We start from the raw sequence: 21,714 nt of genomic DNA, 5'->3' as shown, positions 1-21,714 counted from the left end.
GTAGTCTGTCTCCCAGTGAAAGATCTTCCAAGTCATTCTTTATACACTATCTACAAAGAGAAACAGCAGACAAATGTGAGGAAAAGCTGTTCACTTTAAAGTTATGAAGAAAAATGTTTTCCAACTGCCAACATCTAAAGAGCACTCTTTAGCATTAGAAACCACAAAATAAAAATCAGCTACAAGACATCTTTGTGCTTGCATGGGCAGTATCATCCCTCTAACAAACCTCCTCCTCACCTTTGCTGCAGAGGCCATGGGCTGCTTGAAGCAAGAGAAAAGCAACACCTGGACTTTCCCCACCCTGGTCCTCTGCCTCTATGGATTCTTCTACATGATGAAACCATCAGAACCTTTCCTAACACCCTATCTAACAGGACCAGATAAAAACCTGACCATAGATGAGGTATGGTTTTATTCTGCCTTTTCTTTTATATGCAGCAGCAAAAATAAAAAAAATACTTTGTAAACAAAGTTTTTAAGCAAAGATAAAAGCTATAAAAAGCGCAACTGTAACCAGCTTTGGCAGGTTACAATTTGCTGCAGATGGCATACATAAAAGATCCATTTAATGGATTTAAGATCCATTTGCTCAACAGTCATATGCCACTTCAGCGTGGTTATATATTTTATGAATTCCTTTAGAGCAAAAACCTCTCTCTACAAACGGAAGTTTATAAAATAAGTGAACTTCCTTTCCCCAAGAATAACACCACAGAGATTTCCTCTTCTCTGCCAGGTTACCAACCAGATTTTCCCAGTTTGGACATACTCCTACCTCGCACTCCTTTTCCCAGTCTTCCTGATTACAGACTACGTGCGCTACAAGCCCATCCTCCTCCTCCAGGGCGTCAGCTTCATCGTCACATGGCTCTTGCTCCTCTTCGCACACGGACTGGTGGCCATGCAGGTGGTGGAATTCTTCTACGGGATGGTGACAGCCACCGAGGTTGCCTATTACGCCTACATCTACAGTGTCGTCAGCACCGATCACTATCAGAGAGTGACGAGCTATTGCAGAAGTATCACTCTGGTTGCAGCCACCGTTGCCGCCATCCTGGGACAGCTGCTGGTTTCCTTAGCAGATGTATCCTACTTCCACCTTAATGCCATTACATTGGCTTCCGTGTCCCTGGCATTCGTGTGCTCCTTTTTCCTCCCAATGCCTCAAAAGAGTATGTTCTTCCACCGGAAAGATGTCTCAGAAACTCTCCCAGGACCAGATAAAGTTGTGGCTACGCTCGGCTCCGACGGCCCGTGGGGCTGCCAAGAGGACAAGAGCTCTGTGTCTGCTGACAGGGGACCAACTCCTGAACCGCAGGCTGACAACGCCAAGCCCCAGCACCACGTGCTCAGAGTGCTGGTGCAGCTGAGCAAGGACTTGAGGGATTGCTACAGCTCGAGGAAACTTCTGTACTGGTCTCTGTGGTGGGCTCTGGCTACAGCAGGCTTTAACCAGGTCCTGAATTACATCCAGGTGCTGTGGGACTTCAGAGCCCCCTCTCACAGCTCAGCAGTGTACAACGGAGCTGTTGAAGCAATAGCGACTTTCCTGAGTAAGTCAGTGTCTAAGCATCGATCACAAAGGCAGTCTCTGAAATTTTACTTTAGAACACTTTTAAAAGGCCGTTCCATTGCAGATGCCCCAGGAACCCAGTGTTTGCATTGTGCATTCAAGACCTATTTCTTCGATGTACAGAACTGTTCAAATGCGAGCTATGCTATTTTTCTTTAGGACTGGGACACCCAACTTCAGCCTACCAGTATGCAGAGAGTGTATAAGTCACACAGACTTTACGTAGAATCATACATAATTTGGGTTGGAAAGGACCTTAAAGACCATCTAGTTCCAACCCCCCTGCCATGGGCAGGGACACCCTCCACTAGCCCAGGTCACCCAAAGCCCCATCCAACCTGGCCTTGAACACTTCCAGGGAGGGGGCATCCACAACTTTACATCCAGTTGCTAAATCCATTCAGAGGCACCCTTGTTTCTTTGGATGAGGTTGTTGGGTTTGTTTGGGCTTTTTCCCCAAATAAGGCCAAGGCAAAGCAAGGATCACACAGTTTCCATAACAATGGTATCAGCTTACACAGATGAGTTCTTCATAAAAAATTTACACAAAAAGAACAATCCTCTCATTAAGATCTTTTTTCTAGTGAAATACTCTTGTGCAGCAGGATGGAAAGAAGAATTTTAGTCATTCTAAGATTTGCAGAAAAAGACCTTACTGAATTCATTACACTACTGACATTAACCATTACACTTTTGCACTGGAAGCAGATGCTCACACCACATAAGTTATCAAAAGGTAAGACAGAGAACGCCACCCTGACTTGGCAGCATTTCACATATTCATATTGTGCTGCTGTAGAGAACTTGCACAAGACATTGGGGAGTGACCCATCAGGGAAAATAAACATGTCTGCATCATACCTGGTCATTCAGGTTACCCTTACAGTCATTAAGGGGAAACAGATACTTCTAAGATTAAAAATTACTCTCATCTTGAGTTAAGACCAGCTGAATCATGAGTTAGAAGCACTTAACTCCTGTAGTGTCTACTCCTTAATGAATTCCCCTTTCTCATGGAATTGCCTATTTCTCAATGTAGAGGTGTAGAAGTTTTAAAATTGTATGAGACCCCTAAGATGGATAGTCAGGTGGCTTACCTTCACAAGAGATGCGTCTTTGTAGGAGGCCCACCAAAAGCAGACAGTGTCTATCCTTTCTCATTTCCCTGAATATGGTCACTTGATACCTCACAAAACTCCATTCTTTGACAGCTTAGCCCCTTTATGAGCTGCACAGAGCTAAACCAGTAAGCTAGAAGGTTTCCTACCTTAGCTATAAAGGAAATTAGTAGAAACTGGAAGAATTGTTCTTCTTGAGCTCCAGTGTTCCTAATTCTCTCTCTAGAGATACATGCTGGGTACAACAGCTAAATAATGAATCCTTCTACATAACAGTTTATCCTGTGAAGTGGAATAAAACATTAAGAAAGGAATGGCAAAGACTTGATTTATGCAGCTGTCTAAAAATGACCAGTCATCTGCACTACTTCAAAAGTGATTAGAAATTCTTTCAGAACACTTCAGAACTACTCTGCTTCATTATTCAGCATTGCCTTTCAGCATGTGAGGGTGCCCAGGCTTGGCAGTATAGGCTGTAGAACAGATACAACATTTACATGGCTTTTTTTCTTTTTCTAGGCTCGGTAACATCTTTCATAGTACAATATATGAAAATTAACTGGAACCTTTTTGGAGAACTGGCTTTAGGGATCTTCTCTGCAATAGATGCTGGTTCTCTATTTCTCATGCACTTCACTACCAACATTTGGGCATGTTACGCCAGCTATCTTATTTTCAAAGCATGCTACATGCTCCTCATAACAATAGCAACGTAAGTATAAAACCTTACATGCTGCCATTATGCACAGAACATTAATCGTACTTTAAGTTTACTTTGGGCATCTCTCCTCTTACTCAGAGGTAGCTGATCTAATACTAGACATAACTCTTTAGGTAAAGACAAGGTCACTTAAATGTCTAGTTGTGTTGGGTTTATTTTTCTAAACCATGAAAGTTATCAATAGGACATTGAAAATTTTCCCAGGCAGAAATTAAACAAGGTACAAGGTATCTTTATTAATAAAGGTAACGGTAACAGCAAAACATGCAAGCTATTTTCCTCCTTCCTGGCATGGAAGATGCCAAGAGAACAATAGGGACAAGCGCACCTTGACAACCATCCTTTAAGATCCCCTTTATGTCTAGACCACCTTGCTGATACACTTTCTATCATGCTATGAACTGCATGAATGCAGAAAAGATTTGGCAGAGAGTGTTCCCCAACATAACTTCATACATATAATCCTTAATGATATTATGATGTAAGGAAGGGATAAGAGAGAACTTTGGACATATAAACTCAGGCAAGATCTCTTAGGAGACCGAGCTATTCTGTTGTCAGAAATAGAAAAATATTAATAATGTAAATAACAAAGATAATATATTAATTGTGTAATAAATATAAACCATTTTTATTACTCAAGTTATTTTATTGATTGGAATGTCTTTAGACATACCACACTATTTCATTAAAAATACTAGATGCATTTTTATGTTAAAACCCCAAATTATTCAGATGCCATTTAAAAAAAACTGCAAAAACTATAATGCATGACAAGATTATGCCTATCTTGAATGAAGCCAAGTGAATCCTCTATTTTCATTTTGGTGGATTGTTAGTATATTATAGTGGGCCACGTCTGGACTATTTCAACATATTCTAAAAAAAAAAAAGGAAAGTAAAAAAAAATCAATGAAATTTTGGAGGTAACAATTGCAAGGGAATATGTTCTGATTATCTTTAAAAAAAAGATATTGCAAGGAAAATCTACAGGCTTTTGACAGAAATAAGCAGTATGCTACCTCCACTGTCAAACCATAAAGCACAAAGTGATCCACATTATCACAGCAAAGTTGGTTAGAAAATACCCATAGTGACCTTCTAGTCTAACCTCCCAGCTGGGAGAGAACTTCTGCCAGTGCCACATTAGGTCATGGTTTGTCTGGTCAGGTCTTTGGAAGCGTCCAACCACGGAGACTTTACAACCTGTCTGGCACAGTCTGTGAAAGTAGAGAAGGAACAAAGGGGAAGGTTAAATAGATCTGATATTCTACTAGATAAAGCAGATCATCTAATAACATGGTCTGGAAAAGCAACACAAACATGTACAAAAACACTACGGTAGTCAATACAGGTTTTTTAGAGAAAGCAAGGAAGCAAACAAACAAATGAAGCACCATTTACTCTGTCCTTGATATATCATCTGCATGAATCATTTCCCTTCATCAGCTAAATGGAGAGCAACAGCTTTCCACCCAGTGTGAAGTAACTGACCTGCCAGTCTCACATTAGGTTCCAGATTGCAGTCAATCTGAGCATGGAACGCTATGCCTTGATGTTTGGATTTAACAACTTCGTTGCACTGGTGATTCAGACCATTCTTACAGTAGTCGTTGTGGATTCAAGAGGCCTGGGACTGGACATAGTAACTCAGGTAAGTGCTACTATCTTACTTCCTACTTATTGCTTAGCCAATTCATCTTCAAAAGTTTACCAAGAAAGAAATTGCTATGCCAAAGGACAATTTAATTCTTTCTTCTACAGAAATCTAGACATCATGCTTTTCCCTTGGTCAGCCATAATTCCTCCCTTTTGCCTTTTAGTGCAGCATTTAGGATTACAGATGCTGGTCTTTGACTTTTTAAAGGCAGATACAACAGAACATAAATAATCAGGCCCTGCTATCTGACCAGCTTTTGCTAATTAATAGGACACTGAATAACATCTTCTCTCCCCAAAAATTCAGGCTGGTTTTCTCAGATACAGAATCAACATGACCACATGTTGTTAGGGGAGTTCAAGATCATGAGACACAGCCTGGGTTACTGGAGTTATTTCAGCTCAAGTGGAAAGGACACCTGCCTTCTAATTCCAGCTCAGGAGCAAATCTGGTCTGTGTCTCAATGTGAATAACAGAGTTTTCTGCCCACAGTTTGGACACTTAATTTGGGATAACCTATGTCACAACAGCGTCCCTAACTTCAGTCAGCCCAATTCCACTCATGTTGGAATCCACTGAAATGTACTGACTTCTGCATTTTCTCAGATGGGATTTCAGCTGGGGCAGCTTCCTACTCCCACAGATTTGAAGATTAAAGTTATTCAGATATTCTGCACAGAGAAGGCAAAAGTTACTTTAAAAGATTAAAGATTGAATTAAACACTAAAAATTTAAACTTTAAAATTAAGGACAGGAATATGTAGGACTTCATAAATAGCCTTGACACTGTTGTTGGAAATATTGATACAAAGTCATGGTATATTTACTGAAGCCAGTGTGGTGACAGCACTGAAATGTGCAAGTAAGAGCAAAAACCGACCAGCTCAGACTCATCACTTACATTAATAATAACTATGTGGGTAATGAAGCTGCTTCTACATTTTGCACTAATAGGAAAAAATCCTGTTCCTATCCCCCCCGCCCCCAATGTTTATTAAGAGGCACAAGGCTTAGAAGCAAGGGGCAGTTCTTCGTTCCTCAAAGATCTGCTGTTTGCTCGAAAAAATAAAATTTTGCTTAATCACAAAGCAAAAACTTGGAACATAGAGAAACTGTACAAGAACACAGGTAAACAAAAGAATAGAGTGTCTGTCATCTTCAGAAACAGCAGGGTTTCCCTAATGTGTTTTTCATTAATTCTTCTGCCTTTTTCTCTCCCCTCCCAGTTTTTAATTTATGGCAGCTATTTTGCAGTCATAGCTGGGATTTTCTTGATCAGAAGCATTTGCCTGCTTGTCTCAAGCAAATGCAAAAGGAAAATAGCAAGATCTTGCAAAGAGCAACTGAACCATGCTGAACACGAATCAAAAGAGCAGATTGTAGCTGGCTATACAACATGGCTGTAGGAATCAGGCAGACAGGCTCATGTGGTCAGGCCCTCCCAGAGAAGAGCTCCTACTGCAGCATGCACGGAACAGCAGTGCAAGATGAACTTACAACACAGCCCTGAAAAGCTACGCTGAATCATTACAGCACTTCATTACACCATATGCCAGCTGAGAGATCACCATAATGGCACTGTGCCAGGAAGAAAAGATAAGTTGCTTTAGATTCTTATTTACTTGCCTATAAATAGCTTAACAGCAGTAATTTATACACAAGAACACAGCAACCACGTTGGCATCCCACTATGCACGATGGCAAAGCTTGGAGTTCACCTTGCCTTCCTTGTTCTAGCTCTCGTATACAGTGTTGGCAAGCTGCTTCCATGCACGTTTGTTCACGCATGTGGGTGAAGGGTCTGTCCTCCTCTTTGTACATACGTTGTTCTGAACCAAACCAGAAGGGATTGTGTTTGCATCATTATATTCTTTCCGAACTAACTACAGGCGATTTGGTGACAGACTGCTCCTTTCTAATTTAAAAGCCCACGTCAGAAGCCAGCCTTTTGCACACAATGGTGCAGAAAAGCAGCGTTTGCACAACCTGTCTGAGAAGGTTCACTGAGACACTGCTAAGCCACAATTGTTGCTTGGCCAACATTTGAAAGCTGCAACCTAAGCACTGTACTGAGTCCATAGCAGTCTCAGCCCAGAAGGGAAAAACTTCAGAGTCAAAACAAAATGAAAGACCCCCCCCCACTCCTTTCCTTCTGGCTTCCAGTAAAATTAAATTCAGGACTGAGTGCCTGTTTCAACAGGAAAAGAAAAAATACCAAAGGGATTGAGTAGTACGGACTAAGCCAGAGAAATATATTGTGGAGAAATTTGGCTGATTTCACACAGAAAAATTCCAGATTAGCACAAATATCTGAGAAGATTCATAACTGAAACAAAAAGCTAGTATCGTGTGTGCTTTTGAGTGCCAAATGAGGGAGGTCCACTGATCGTGGCCAAGGATTTGGCGAGGTCAGCATCTCAGAATTTATCAAGAAGCTTCAAGTCCTACAGCTATTTTAGTCCAGCACAAAGGACTGTTAGTCCAGGAGAAGAAAAGAGACTATAAATGAGTTTGCATAGTAAACGCTTAATTTATTATAAATTATATGTTGAAGTTATTTCTGTACTGCTTTTTGCTTCTAGCTTCCAATACCTATATCTAACTAATAAAAATAGAAAATACTTAGTATTTACAGAATCATTTTTCCTGCAGAGACACAAGCTATCATTTGTACAGACATACGTGCTTTTCATACAATTGTCACATACTGCAACTAGACAAACTGCCCAGAGGCAAGAGCAGGCAAGAGAGAAACAATTAGTTTCAAGTCACGAGAAGAATCGGTAGGATTTGACCAAATGAACCCAGCTGATTTTCTAGGCTTTTTGTTTACTGTTGTGCACTGTGTGGCCATTCTCCGTCGTAAACTGACTCTAAGCAGCTAAACCAATGCCGTTGTAAGAGCAGGAGATGTACTTAGTCTCCACTAAGCAGTAAGTATCTCTTGTACTGCAGAACTGAGGGCATGGTATTCCTGCCTGAAGAAACGAGGACAAAGTCCAGTAGAGCAAAGACTATTCTGGTTTTACTTTTCCTTGTGCATAGGAATCTTCTTCTGAGGCATGTAGTTAAAGAACTAGGTGCCAGTCCTGTACTAGAAGCTAACCAGAGTTTATGTTTAAATGAAAAAGAGGAACTTGGTATTTCCAGCTCCATGGTCTCAAACTGCCTTTGGTACAGAAAGTTAACAAATACTTCTCTCTCTCTGCAGTATCTGACAAAAGGAAAGCAATCAGCAACATGTGACACTTTTTGCTATTATTAAAAAAATAACAGCAGTAGTAAGCTGCAGGAAAGGAGCTAGAAAAACTGGTAGAAATAACCATAAAAATTCTTCCATTCTGAACTGCTCAGAGCCCACTACCTTCTGTGTACATGGGATGCCACTAAGGAGCAAAGGAACCAAGCAGACACAATGTATTTGGTTTGCAGCTATAGAGAATACAATTTTCAGAAAACAGGAAAAGACTTAAAAAGGAAAGATCTATTCTTATTCTCTCAAATTTCCAAAACAAAGATTCTGAGGTTGCAAGTTGGGGGGAGAATTTGGGAGGCAGGGGGAGGAATAGGAAAGGAAGAGGGCAGCTCTTAGGAGCGTTAGGAAGGACATGATATATTGGAGGCAGAAACAACAGCAAGACAAACAGAAGGCCTTACATTGCCCTGGGTTTTCAGCTGCAAATCGATATCAACCCAGCAATCAGTTAGAGATTTCATCCAAAACAGTAGGATGCACCCATCTACCTGCATGTTCATCTACACACACACTCTTTGGAGAGCAGATAGTTGAGGCTTGGCTGGTTATGAGCAAGGTTGGAACCACAGGCTCTCTAGTTCTGCAGGAAAAGGAAACTCTGAACAAATCCACCTCTCCTTGCAGCTTTTAGTATTAAGTGCTTATCTTTCTCCTATCATGCTAAAGTATTCCATGCAAATACGAAAATCCAGAGCTGAGCACATCACTCCCCATAGCTACAACCCCCTCTAAATGATGAACACTACCTTTGAAACATGAGTGGGTTTGGGCACACATCTACCATGAAGATATAGTCCAGCAAGCTGATAAGGCCAGTTCCGGCCAACAAGGCAGCGAACAAATTGTATCTCTGTATTCAAATCAAGCAGGTATTAACCAAGCACTGTGCAGGTTACCAGAGAAATGGCCGTCAGCAGCCACCTTTCAGCAGGTCAGTAGACCTACCCAGTAGCATCTCCCCAGGGGTTCCTTTCCTTTCTCAGAAGCCATTGGTAAAGAGAGAGAACGAACTGCAGAGGCATACCTGCCTTCTGTGAACACTTCTCTGCCTGGTTGCACTACACATGAAGCAGTGCAAGAAGTTTCCATACCTGTAGAACAAGACCAGCTGTGCCCAGTTCACAAAGCTGCTCTGGGAAGCACAGGGGACCCCTCCTTGCCAGGGCCACAGCATTCGCCTTGGAAGACATAGGGAGTCCAGTCTAAAAAAAAAAAAAATAAAAAATAAAAGCTTCTTATCTTCTTGTCCATTTGCCCTTAAGTGACAGATTGGTCCTTATATAGAAGTAATTCCTGGCCAACTAATAGTATGAGGTATTCATTCCATGTCCTACCTCCCCGCACCCCCAGCAAAGCCAGGACAGTCAGAAGAGACCCCATGAGCCCAGGGGCCACGGTGCTGTGCAGTGTCAGCCCAAGCTGTAAAACGGGTGCTGTGCCTTACCCATGAATCGGAGACCAGAGCTTTTAAAGGTATTTATTAACACAAAAGTGCAATCAAGTGATTGCTTTCTTACCCTGTCAGTTTTTATTAATCATTAGCTACTGAGAGTCTTCAAGCTTTATCTTAAAATTAGAACTCAGTATGCTGACAAAACCTGTGAACGAGAAAGCTTCCCCTGCAATCTTCATGGACAAGCTCTGCAAACAAGAAGAGCTATGATGAATAATTATTATTTAAATTCTGTTAACATTTTATGAAGTTTAGAAAGAACTTTTAGGAAACAAAAAGACACAGAAACTTCTTACTACCTCCAGTTCGAAAGGGTGGTTTCTGGGTGCTCTCCTACAAGACAAAAAGTCATCCTAGGAGGAAACCGCACAGGAATCCACAGCAAGTGCACCACAGCCACAGCTTTGACAGGTAATTCATCACCTTCGGAGCTATTTGGAAATGTGCTGGCCACTCGCTTGCTCAGTGGATTTGGAAGCAATGCAAGATTTATGCTGATCTTATTGATCAGTATGGGGTTTAATTTTTTATTTTGAAAAGATAACATATCAAAAGATTGCAAGGCAGATCTAGAGTTAAGGATAACGCAGACTATATTTTATATAAATGATTTGTAAGAGAAAGATGATAATCAGAGGCAATCATTTAAAATAAAGTTTCAAGGTTAGGGCTGTTTTTTGTAACATTCCTCTCAGGTCATAGAAATACTGCCTTAACACACTATTTTTGCTAAGTTCTAATAAATGCAATCTCACAGTGCAAGTAAAAGCACTTTTGAAAAAGTGTCTGCTATAAAATGGAATTCAATAATTTAAAAGAAATAGCTTGTAACAGCTTGATTAAACACCAGTCAGTGCTTTGCTTTCATTCTCTTATGTTTCAGAACATTCTTGTTTCACTTGTTTTCCAGGAACAGTGGAGTTGACTTTTTAAACACAAAACAAGTAAAATAAGCTTTAAAAACCCAAATCTCTTTAGACGTCTTTTTACTGCCAACTACAGTGAAGACACAAATATCATTCTTTTCCTTTCGATCATCACTTTCAAAAGTGAAGTTAAGATTCCTCTTTTCTAAGTCCGAACAGGTACCATGTGCAGATAGTTTCTGCATTTTTCGTTACCCACTCAAATGATTGAAGGACAAGAAACATGATGAGTATTAAAGCATTTTGAGGAAGCTGAGCTCACAATGGATTGTGAGCTGGCTGGTGGCTTTTATTGTCTGTAAAAAGGCTCGCACTTCTGGCATTCCACTTGGCTCTCAGGCTGCAAAAAAGCCTCCTGGAGCATGCTGAGAATGAGCTTTAATCTCAGTTTGCCCACTCATTTATTTGGAAATGAGACTGTAATGGAACTCTATTCTTCCGCTGATACATTCACTCAGTTCTAAGTATGTTATTAAGAACAACCTTTGATAAACAATACAGAGGCTGGAGTTCACCACCACCAGTGCACCTTGATCCAAGTTGTTCATTTACAAGCTGCATCTGTGATCACTGGCAGATTTAGTGAGAGAAACACTAGCTGAAGTAGGGGTCGTTAAAAAGTAAACTTACAAATGAATTTTTACCAGCTCTGAAGAGCATCTTTATAAAATTCCTGATGTGCTCATTTCTTCACTAACTTTTTTCTTACAGGTAGACTATGAATTGCTGGAAGGGAGCTGTAGGTCACAGCTGGATTTATTCCACTCTGATCATCTGTGCAAATGGATTTTTCTCCACAATGAGGCCATCGGAATCTTTTCTCACTCCTTATCTAACTGGACCAGACAAAAACCTAACAATCGAAGAGGTATGTAACTATTCTTTTAAGTAATAGTTAAAATGCTTAAAGCATTAAGTCTTACAGCAATAACTGAAGGTGGAGATGAAGTGTTCAATGATACAGGTATTTTATCTAGAAACTCATTTTTAAGATACTTCTGGAAAAGAGTAAGGAGTCACCCCTTTTGCAGAAGGTCAAAACTTTAAAGCCCCTACGTTCTTAGGACTTTGAAACCACTTTGATGGTTGTTTAAGCAATTGATATTTTCAGCAAAATCCAGTCAGCTAGTTCCTCTGTCCACCTAGAAACCTAGAAGAGGGGCAACACTAAGGTTTATTTATATTTATCATGGAATTGATTACACTGACAGTGACATAGGGATTGCAAATCATAAGAAAACCAAGCAAATTTCCCCTTAGGAGCTGTTAGATTATTACCCACATTACAGGGCTGTTTTATGCGTTCATTAATCTGTGGACATCAGATTCATACCCAAAAAAGTTTGGGTTTATTATTGGCAAAAGCATGCACTGCAAGTTTCCTTGTCCCGCTCTGCTGTTCAGCACTGGCTGCTTCGGGCGTACACTTCCCAACAAAAGGGGACATAGTTAACAAGTGGCTGAGTCATGGAGCTCATGGTATAATTAGAAAACACAAGCTTGGTACACCCACGTGCTGCTAATACAAAGAACAGTCATTCCTGATGTGCAGTAGCAAGTGTTAAGGCAGAATCTGCTAGCATAGTGTGAACCCAAGGTTTCTTCTCAAAAAAGATACTCGTGGTTTGGGTTGTTGGGGTTTTTTTCCCCCCTTTTTTATTACTTTTTTTAACCACAAAGGAAAGTTTTCTCTCCTAAATGAAATAGACAAATAGCCTTAAGGATACCTTAATTCTGATTTCAGCAAGAATCCTTAACTCAAAAATAAGTGTAGTACGGATACCGGCTCTTTCAGCCAAACTCACCTCTGGTAAGGTCGTTCCAGAAGTTTCAGTCACACGCTTAAAAATTCTAAACAGAGTTCAGAGAAACAAAAGAAGTCACCAGGAAAGATATAGTGAACCTCCTTCTCACCATACACCTCACACCAGCACCAGTTTAGAAGTAAAAAGATAACCACCTACTACTGTTCCTCCAGCATTTGAAACAATTCCTTTCTAGTCTAATTGCTTAAGCAAAGACCAAGTGATCATGAATGATGCCCTAGCAGGTCTAGCAATTACTGGATAAAACCTCCCCAGAACAGGCAACTTGCACAAAGTGGGCTTTTTCTATGACTGTATCTAAAAGAAGGGGATATCCCCCCCCCCCCCCCCCAGCTGTAGTCAAGCTGCCTGGGCAAGCACTGAGCTTTAGTAGCAACAACAACCAGTACCTTCCAACCTGAATACAGATCGGTTTTAGAAAAAGAGAAAGAATTTCTTTTTAGAACATCTATGCATTGGAGGCCAACTGAAATTTACCAAAATAACATTCCATCAAAGACTTGCTTACTTCTCACATGTTAAATTGGAAGAAGACATAGATGAAGGTAACATAGTAACAACCACACACTATGTGCAGATCCAGTTCCTCCGTCGTGAGAGGCATATGCATTTTCCTTTCCAATTCTAATACAGGAAAGAGGTGACCAAAAATATACAATGACTCACATAAAAGGTAAAACTAAATAGACATTCATTTTCAGCTACTGTGGGGAACAGGAGTTGATGCTGGACAGAAAACACTAACTGCTTTAAAAAGCTGCACATCAAAATCTGCCTTCTTCATAGGTATTGACTAGAATTACATTTTAATCCAATACACCTGTTTACGTAGTGGAGCCTAGCATCCCTACCTTTGACTCTTAAGGAGTACATTAACAGTTTTGTAATTTAAGTCAGTTTAAGTCTGCACAACGCATGCAATTCAATGTTTCCTGTCACCACAACTATGTTCCTCCAATACCATCATCAAAAAGCTTAAAAAACAACGTTTTAAGTGTATTTTTCTAAAAAATTCCTCCTTTATTCTCTGCCAGGTTACCAACCAGATTTTCCCAGTTTGGACATACTCCTACCTCGCACTCCTTTTCCCAGTCTTCCTGATTACAGACTACGTGCGCTACAAGCCCATCCTCCTCCTCCAGGGCGTCAGCTTCATCGTCACATGGCTCTTGCTCCTCTTCGCACACGGACTGGTGGCCATGCAGGTGGTGGAATTCTTCTACGGGATGGTGACAGCCACCGAGGTTGCCTATTACGCCTACATCTACAGTGTCGTCAGCACCGATCACTATCAGAGAGTGACGAGCTATTGCAGAAGTATCACTCTGGTTGCAGCCACCGTTGCCGCCGTCCTGGGACAGCTGCTGGTTTCCTTAGCAGATGTATCCTACTTCCACCTTAATGCCATTACATTGGCTTCCGTGTCCCTGGCATTCGTGTGCTCCTTTTTCCTCCCAATGCCTCAAAAGAGTATGTTCTTCCACCGGAAAGATGTCTCAGAAACTCTCCCAGGACCAGATAAAGTTGTGGCTACGCTCGGCTCCGACGGCCCGTGGGGCTGCCAAGAGGACAAGAGCTCTGTGTCTGCTGACAGGGGACCAACTCCTGAACCGCAGGCTGACAACGCCAAGCCCCAGCACCACGTGCTCAGAGTGCTGGTGCAGCTGAGCAAGGACTTGAGGGATTGCTACAGCTCGAGGAAACTTCTGTACTGGTCTCTGTGGTGGGCTCTGGCTACAGCAGGCTTTAACCAGGTCCTGAATTACATCCAGGTGCTGTGGGACTTCAGAGCCCCCTCTCACAGCTCAGCAGTGTACAATGGAGCTGTTGAAGCAATAGCGACTTTTTTAGGTAGGTAAAAGATAATTAGCAACTACTTCTAACCCATCCTGTGCTGATGGCATTCTTCAGCAATGTCTTTGGTGCCTTTCTGTTTATTTCTTCCGAAAACCAAGGTCAACAGCAACAGCCTCCAATATATAACACCCAAACAAATAGTGTGCAAAGCACATTTTTACTGTACAACTTTTAAAACTATTTTTGTAAACAGTCTGATAAATATATATAGATATAAGCTTTTCCTTCTTAGGGGACCCTCATTCCTCCAAATTATTTTAAGAGTTTAAGTTCACAACTCTGTTTAGATCATGAATTTAATCCTAAATAAGCAGCTGAAGTCCTGAACAAGTGCTTTGTGACTGCATCTGTGTCTTGATCCATGAGTCTGCCTCTGGATGTGACATACAAGGAGAGGCTGAGAGCACTGTAATTGTTCAGCCTTGAGAAAACAAGGGATCTATCAATGTGCATAAATACTGGAAAGGAAGAAGTAAAGACAACTGAGCTGGACTCTTCCCAGTGGTGCCCAGTGACAGGACAATAGGCAAGGAGCACAAATTTAAACAAAGTTCCATTTAAACATACAGGGACATTTTTATTTGTAAGGGTGATTTAATGCTGGAACAGGTTGGCCAGAGGTGTGGACTTTCCACCCCCAGAGATGTTCAAAACCTAGACAAGCCTCCCAAGCAGCTTGCTCTTGTTGCCCTTGCTTTTAGCAGGGCTACATGATCTCCAGAGATCTCTTCCAACCTCGGCCATTCTGACTCTGATTACAGTTACTTGGTCCATCTGAACGACATTCCTCTTTGGCTGCAGAAAGCTTATGAGTAAAGTGCAACTTCTTCATTTGAATAGTTGCGCAGTACCAACAGAGCCTCATTTTCAAGTTACATTTACACACCTCTGTCTCCTTCATACCAGGAGCTTCATCTCACACTTCCACAGGGAACTGTCAGTTTATTCTTCCTCCCTGCAATCAGCATGAAAAAACATTTCTTGAAGCTACTCCAAAGTTCTCAGACTACTGGTTTGAGCAAAATTCCCGAGGGCTTTCTTGCTTTTACACCCTCTGGTCCTTGATACTATTTCAGAGTAAAAAAGGCACTCTCGGTGCTAGGAACCTCTGCTTAGAGCAGTGATGGACCAAAGGAGCAGGCCTGCCATGACTTTTTGAATCCTGATGCAGAGCCCATGCAGCCAGCAAATGAAGTCCAACTCCGCACCAGTGTGCTAGCCTGCCTGAAGACATCCAGGCAACTGGTACTCTTTGGACTCCGAGAACTCACTGCTCTATAGCCTGCCCAGCTCAGACGTCTCTTTGCATTTGAGCTACTAACCTCAGCATACTGTGTTTCAAAGAGCTTTCATAAACCTGCAGGAGCCTCTGTGCTAAAGGAGCATAAAACCCCCACCCCCATTGCTAGATAACTTTCTTACAGCAGTAAATAGTATTTCTCCAGAACTGAGATGGGGAGAAAAGTAAACCTCATCATTATTGCAGTTAAAAAAAAAAAAACCCACAAGAAAACCACCAAGACAGTGGAGTTTGTTATACCATATTACACTTAAGTAAGGGCTTGTACTATCTGTGATTGTCAATAAGCCATTGACAAATGCAGTTCATAAGATTTTTCAACCAGAAACTGAAAAGATGCTTTCATAAAAAAGCAAAGCATGAAGTGGAACACATTTTCATTTCATAAAGATCTTTACGTGAAGGAATTAAACTCCATTATGCATATTTTGGCAGAAAATGTTTGGTGGGATTGTTCTTCTCTTTGCTCACAGTTGTCAAAAAATGGAGTAACAATAGACTGTACACTGCTGCCTCCAGCCTTGGGCACGAGGCACTTTCTCAGAGTACTTCAGACTGTGAAGGCTCTGTAAGCAAGGAGAAAAACATCCAAACAGCCAGAAGACTCCCACTCCACTAAGAAAATAAGCCACACCGTTATCAAAGCCCATTGTGACCATAACAGTCTCAAAAGCTCCAGGCATGATCTATTTACACAGTTAAGCAATGGCTCTAGAAGAATGATAATGTTTCAGAGTCTTAAGTATTACTTTTAAATTTTTAGGTTCAGCAACAGCCATGGCAGTTGGATATGTCAAAGTAAATTGGGATCTTTCTGGAGAACTGGCTTTGGGAATTTTCTCTGCAATGGATGCTGGTTCTCTGTTTCTCATGCACTTTACTGACAACATCTGGGCATGTTATGCTGGTTACCTTGCATTTAAAGCATGCTATATGCTCCTTATAACAATAGCAACGTAAGTATAATAATTGTTCTAATTAAATTGACTTAAATCAGCAAGCCTCACATTTTTAAAACTATCAAAGTTTTACTGAAAGCTGCCTTAGAAATAAGATTTTTAAATAGGTCATGACAGCAGCACATTATTTCTAGCCCATATAAAACTGTGCTTAAAATTATCTGATCTAACCATTACAATAGGTTACTCCAAGTCAGAAACTACCTTATTCTGCATCTAGCTGTTCAGCAATCTACATACAAGTATTCTCTACATGTTCAGATGAGCATACACAAGTCTATTTAGCAAAAATATCAACTCAGGTAAATAAAAGATAAGTAGGATGCACAAATATGTCAAAGCGAGAAAAACAAAGGATTACAGCCAAAATGAAGCTGTTAAAGCTCAATAGCCAAGATTGAAGAATCCACTGCGCACATTAAACTGTTCCCAAACTTGCCTAAGTACATCGCAAACATTCTTGTTCACTCATTTTCAGGTTCCAGATTGCTGTCAATCTAAGCATGGAGCGTTACGCTTTGATGTTTGGCTTCAACAACTTTGTTGCACTGGTGATTCAGACAGTTTTAACTGTTGTTGTTGTAGATTCAAGAGGTCTGGGACTGGACATCAGCACCCAGGTAAGCTGTATTACTCACCCTACTTTCAGTTCCCCTACTCTCCTCCTCCAAAAGAGGGTTCTACTCCAAGATCAGCCTTTGGGAAGATACTAAGTCATGTGCTACTTTAGGACAGTTACTTGAAAAACAGGTTCATTTAAAGTGAACTGTCAGTAGCTACTACAACATACTTGTCCTCTAGTTCTGCCAGTTTTGCTTTTCTGCAATAATTTTAAGAATAATTTCATAGAGCAGAAGGGAAAGACCACCATCTATTTACTCAGGGTGAGTTTTTACGGTGGTTTGGTTTTGGTTTGTTGTTTTGGTTTTTTTTTTTTTTTTTTTTTTATTTAAAGGGTTACTATTCACAGGTTTATTGTCAGAATACCCTGAACAGAAGCAGGAAGCAAGCAGAAAGGCAATCTATAGGTCTATCACTAGGGTAATTCTAAGTTACATAATTTCATTGGATGCACCCTTAAGTTACTGTAATTCTGAAAATTAATCTCATGATTCCCCATTAAATTTCTAAATTTAAACTTATATACTGCATGAGGTCCTAGCCTCTTGCTTTCATCTTTCCAGAGAAGAGCCAGGCGTGCAGGGCAGCTGTCCTCCACCCTTGCTGAGCTGGGGAGGGGAAGCACGTAACAGTGTTCTCTCCCCCTCCTTTTACAACCACAGACTTCCTACAGTATGAAGTCAAGCAGCCAGACTTCTTGAATCCTTTCAAGATGAGATCATTTTGGGGCATGGGTGACAGGGAAGGCAGCAGTGGAAGGACATTCCTTAAGTTATTACCTAACAGCAAAAGCAGTTTTTGACTCTTCCTCCTCCCCCACATCCATTTCCCAGTTTCTCATTTATGGCAGCTACTTTGCATTCATCGCTGGAATTTTCCTGATCAGAAGCACATACACCATTATCTCCATCAAATGCAAAAACACCAGTGTGGCGGGTGAAAACATTCATCATTAGCAACAGAGACAAAAAGAATGGTTGCAAGCAACTGTGCCGAAGGCTGCATCACCTGAACAATGAATTAGGAGAAACGTAATGCCCGATCAAGCAAGACCAGTCAATGGTGAAACCGGCTGTTTATGAGCCTACAGCATCAAGAGCTTTGTCAACAGGATGATGTGTTTTGCCCACTTTCTTCACCAGTAACTTACTACCAAAAAATCCGCAATCTTCCATTTCAACTCAAATTTCGTGATCCAACACCAAAACTTCTATTAATGCTCAGTGAGCACACCAAGCAAGTACATACAAGATGCTTGAACCCCATGACAGAAGAGCTTAGAGAACACCACCTTTGAACTGTCCATTCTACTGAGGATTTCAATTAAAGGCAATTTAGTCACAGACATAAGACCTTCAAACACTCCTAGGGAATCTAAAGAAGCAGTTGCCCCATAGCAGCAAGATGATCTGTGGGAAGATTGCCACAGAAGCCTTTTGAAGACTTAAGGCTTTTTCAACTGGAAGTTAATAACATGCATTTTTAAAGCAAGTTAATCAACAGCAGTAAACCAGGTGTTTTTTCCCAACAGACACTACTTCTGTATGTTCAAAGGTGGGTTACTACCATGCTATATAGACAGCAGTACGGCCACTTTAGTTTACAAATGGCCAAATGCAGTCATTTCGGATTTCACGCAGACAACGCACTCCTTGGAAGTCTGAAGTTACAGGATGGTAAGGAAAACATGTCATTATATACAGATCAACTGCTACTGATGCAGGGACAGCTTTACTGCGAGCTTGGGGAAGATGTATGAACACAACACACTAACTGTCCCTTTGAGTGTCTGTCTTGATAAGCATATGCAGTAATCATGTCTGACAACTGTCATGACCCACACACACTTCTCTTTGGAAGCAAAGAAACTCCTAAAACTAACTTAAGCCATGGGGAGACACTTCAATTTCTATACAAGGCAGTCTTACTTAACAGACCTGTAAGTTTAGATATAACTAAAGATAATTAGGGAATGTTCTTCCAACTGTGTTCAATAATGTCCACTTTGGAGTCAACCACATGATACAGCAGCAAATTCTATTGTGTTCCTTTACCACAATTTACAGGTGTGCCAAGTCAGAAGTAACTGGTGTTTCCCCCAGTACAGCTCACAAGAAAGTAAGAATCATTAATTCCTTTAAAAATACTTTTAAAATCAGCTTGAGCTTGCCTTTATGCCCCAGTAAGTTTTCCCTTCAAGAGAGCAGAATACTTGCATCATACTTAGTTGGAATTACTGAGAGAGAACTAAAATTTGGTCCTTTTAAAATTAATTTCTTGCCTCAGCATTTGTTTCAGCAATGCTTGGGAGTTTGCAGCCATTAAGCAACTCTGAAGTGCAGAACCTGGGCATCACGTCTGCCTTGCTGAACTCCAGACGTACCTCTTGCAGCATCTCCTTACACAATTAAGAGCTGGCATATTAGGATTAAAAGTATTAATCTAGAAGGTCTCCAAATAAATTTAAGAGAGCTAAAGTTATGAAGTGCTTCGATGCTAAAGCAGAAGAGGATACTGAAAAGCTAGTACAGAAGTAGTATAGCTTTTTGGCAACTATGCTAGTTGCATGAACAACTGCAGAGATTTCTAAGACAAAAAACATTTATAATCATGGGTGAATAATTAATTTTTTAAATATAGCTATTTTTAAAATCTAATCACCAGAACAGCTATGATGTCAGTTTCTGCTCAATATAAAAAAAGACTCCAAACAACACAAGATCTTCAGCTACTTGTCTGGAGTTCGACAAACTTCAAATTAGTGAGCATACACTAAACAGATGTGGTTGTGTACAGTAAAAGTTGCCAACCTTTTATCTGCATTCAAGCTAGTTATGAAAAATAACGTATTCCACTATTTCTGCAGCATAATCTAAAACTACATGCCTTGCATACTTAAATGCATTTCAGTATCTCTTAGCAGTAAATCAGCTTCATTTGGATCAGAACAACAATTTCAACAGATGCTGATCTCATTAGCCCTTGCCCAAAGCTTAATTTGCATCAGTTTAGGTGAAGAGAGCACAAGATTGTTCCCGTTCCACAAGGCCATTCACCTCAATGAGACACATGGCTGATTCGGTCCAGTTCCCTGCAATAAGCATATTTCAGTGTTCCAAATCCTTGCAGTTCCCCACTCTACTACATTTGTGTGTTATCATCCCAAAACAGGTAAGGTCAACAACAAGGAAGAACAACTATTTATACTATGCTAAAAACCAGCAGCAAGAGCAAGGGCATCATTAACATCCTGGAAACCCTCAATTGCTAGGGATTTCTTTAGTGATTTTCCCCAAAAATCTTGGGAATCAAACTATACACCACACTCTATCCAGCAGTCCTCATCAGAAAAGACCGACTACGAGTCTGGTTCAGCTTTAAACATGCCAACATAAGAAAACCAGACATTTAGATGAGGAATCCTGCTATGAGCAACTTACCGTATAAGCTGCCTGTCCCCTGCTTTGGGATCTCCAAAGCTTCAGAAAGATACAGAAATTATTACCCCGCTGTAAGCAGGCATCGGAAGTCAAAAGCACTGGCATAAGAGTGTTTATTAAGCAGTGGTCATGTTTGGCAGCTCCCCTAGAAATAAGCAGATTCAGGCAGGCAAGTGAAACGTCTTACCTTCATGAATTTTTGCATTCATCTCAAATGGGCTTGCACATCCTTTTCTCAAAAAAATCAATCTGATCTTATTTATTCCTGTTATCTTGAAAACTGTTAGAAATTTATTCTCCAGCTGGTAAGAAACCTTTTAAGCTTGCAGTTTATGTATTCATGATATGTTTACATTATTTACTTTGTTCCAGTATTACACTTGAACTTAAGCCAAGTTCTCTGTGTTTAAAACACCATCACCAACTACTCTGATGCAGAGTTGTATTTCTCCTGAAACTTCTTATTATTACAGACTAGACAAGCCAGACATTTTTTCCCCTCTACAAATTCCATTCCAGTATGGCAGGAAACATTCCAGTAAATAAAATAATCAATGAATTTAATATTCCACAGGAGGTCTTACTAATATATCAATTTTTAATAAAAAGAGTGCTATTATTTCTGTGGGTACCTTGGCCTGCTTTTACACATACTGTTCTGATCACAACTAAGCCTTGTTCAAAGACTGTCATTAACTACCCACAATTATGTCTTTTGCAGCTAACAACTTCTAGATTAACTACCCTCCTCAGTGCTTCCAGTATCCGTCCTTACACTGCTACTCCGTCAAAATAATCCAAGTTCACTTAACATTTTCCTGTCTGATATGTCACTTCAGCTACAACAGCAAGCTTAATCACAAGGACATAAACATATGCGAGGCGTGCGAAAATTTTAAGCTTAACTCACCTTTAAGCATATTGCTTTTGATAACTCATCTGTGTGTGAGACAATATGTACATTTTAACCCAGTAAAATGTTACTGCACAGAAATAATGCT

At 40.6% G+C, this 21,714-nt stretch overlaps 2 protein-coding genes across 3 annotated transcripts; both read left to right on the top strand.

Moving 5' to 3' along the window:
* The first annotated feature begins 181 nt into the window (after nt 1-181).
* LOC104642336 (thiamine transporter 2) lies at nt 182-7,645 on the top strand. Its single transcript, XM_075761065.1, has 5 exons — nt 182-406; nt 740-1,556; nt 3,214-3,406; nt 4,928-5,069; nt 6,302-7,645. The coding sequence occupies exons 1-5, from the start codon at nt 203-205 to the stop codon at nt 6,479-6,481; spliced, it is 1,536 nt and encodes a 511-aa protein (XP_075617180.1). The 5' UTR covers nt 182-202; the 3' UTR covers nt 6,482-7,645.
* On the top strand, nt 5,025-21,707 carry LOC104639225 (thiamine transporter 2). 2 transcript variants are annotated; one of them, XM_075761062.1, is made up of 6 exons: nt 5,025-5,069; nt 11,422-11,578; nt 13,571-14,387; nt 16,457-16,649; nt 17,131-17,272; nt 18,107-21,707. In XM_075761062.1, the coding sequence occupies exons 2-6, from the start codon at nt 11,429-11,431 to the stop codon at nt 18,227-18,229; spliced, it is 1,425 nt and encodes a 474-aa protein (XP_075617177.1). In that variant the 5' UTR covers nt 5,025-5,069; nt 11,422-11,428; the 3' UTR covers nt 18,230-21,707. The 2 variants fall into 2 exon arrangements, with proteins under 2 accessions (XP_075617177.1, XP_075617179.1); XM_075761064.1 differs by lacking the exon at nt 5,025-5,069 and having other exon boundaries at nt 10,976-11,578.
* The last annotated feature ends 7 nt before the right edge of the window (nt 21,708-21,714 follow it).

Source organism: Balearica regulorum, chromosome 9 (genome assembly GCF_011004875.1).
Source record: "Balearica regulorum gibbericeps isolate bBalReg1 chromosome 9, bBalReg1.pri, whole genome shotgun sequence".
Lineage (NCBI taxonomy): Eukaryota > Metazoa > Chordata > Aves > Gruiformes > Gruidae > Balearica > Balearica regulorum.
The sequence above is the reverse complement of the archived record's forward strand: the minus strand, read 5'-3'. Positions and strand labels throughout refer to the sequence as shown.

Excerpts from the sequence above, each read along its gene's own strand:
- LOC104642336 (XM_075761065.1), top strand. The coding sequence starts at position 203 with ATGGGCAGTATCATCCCTCTAACAAACCTCCTCCTCACCTTTGCTGCA. Across the intron at positions 407-739 it reads AAAACCTGACCATAGATGAG|GTTACCAACCAGATTTTCCC; the intron begins GTATGGTTTTAT and ends CTTCTCTGCCAG. Across the intron at positions 5,070-6,301 it reads GACTGGACATAGTAACTCAG|TTTTTAATTTATGGCAGCTA; the intron begins GTAAGTGCTACT and ends CTCCCCTCCCAG.
- LOC104639225 (XM_075761062.1), top strand. The coding sequence starts at position 11,429 with ATGAATTGCTGGAAGGGAGCTGTAGGTCACAGCTGGATTTATTCCACT. Across the intron at positions 11,579-13,570 it reads AAAACCTAACAATCGAAGAG|GTTACCAACCAGATTTTCCC; the intron begins GTATGTAACTAT and ends ATTCTCTGCCAG. Across the intron at positions 17,273-18,106 it reads GACTGGACATCAGCACCCAG|TTTCTCATTTATGGCAGCTA; the intron begins GTAAGCTGTATT and ends TCCATTTCCCAG.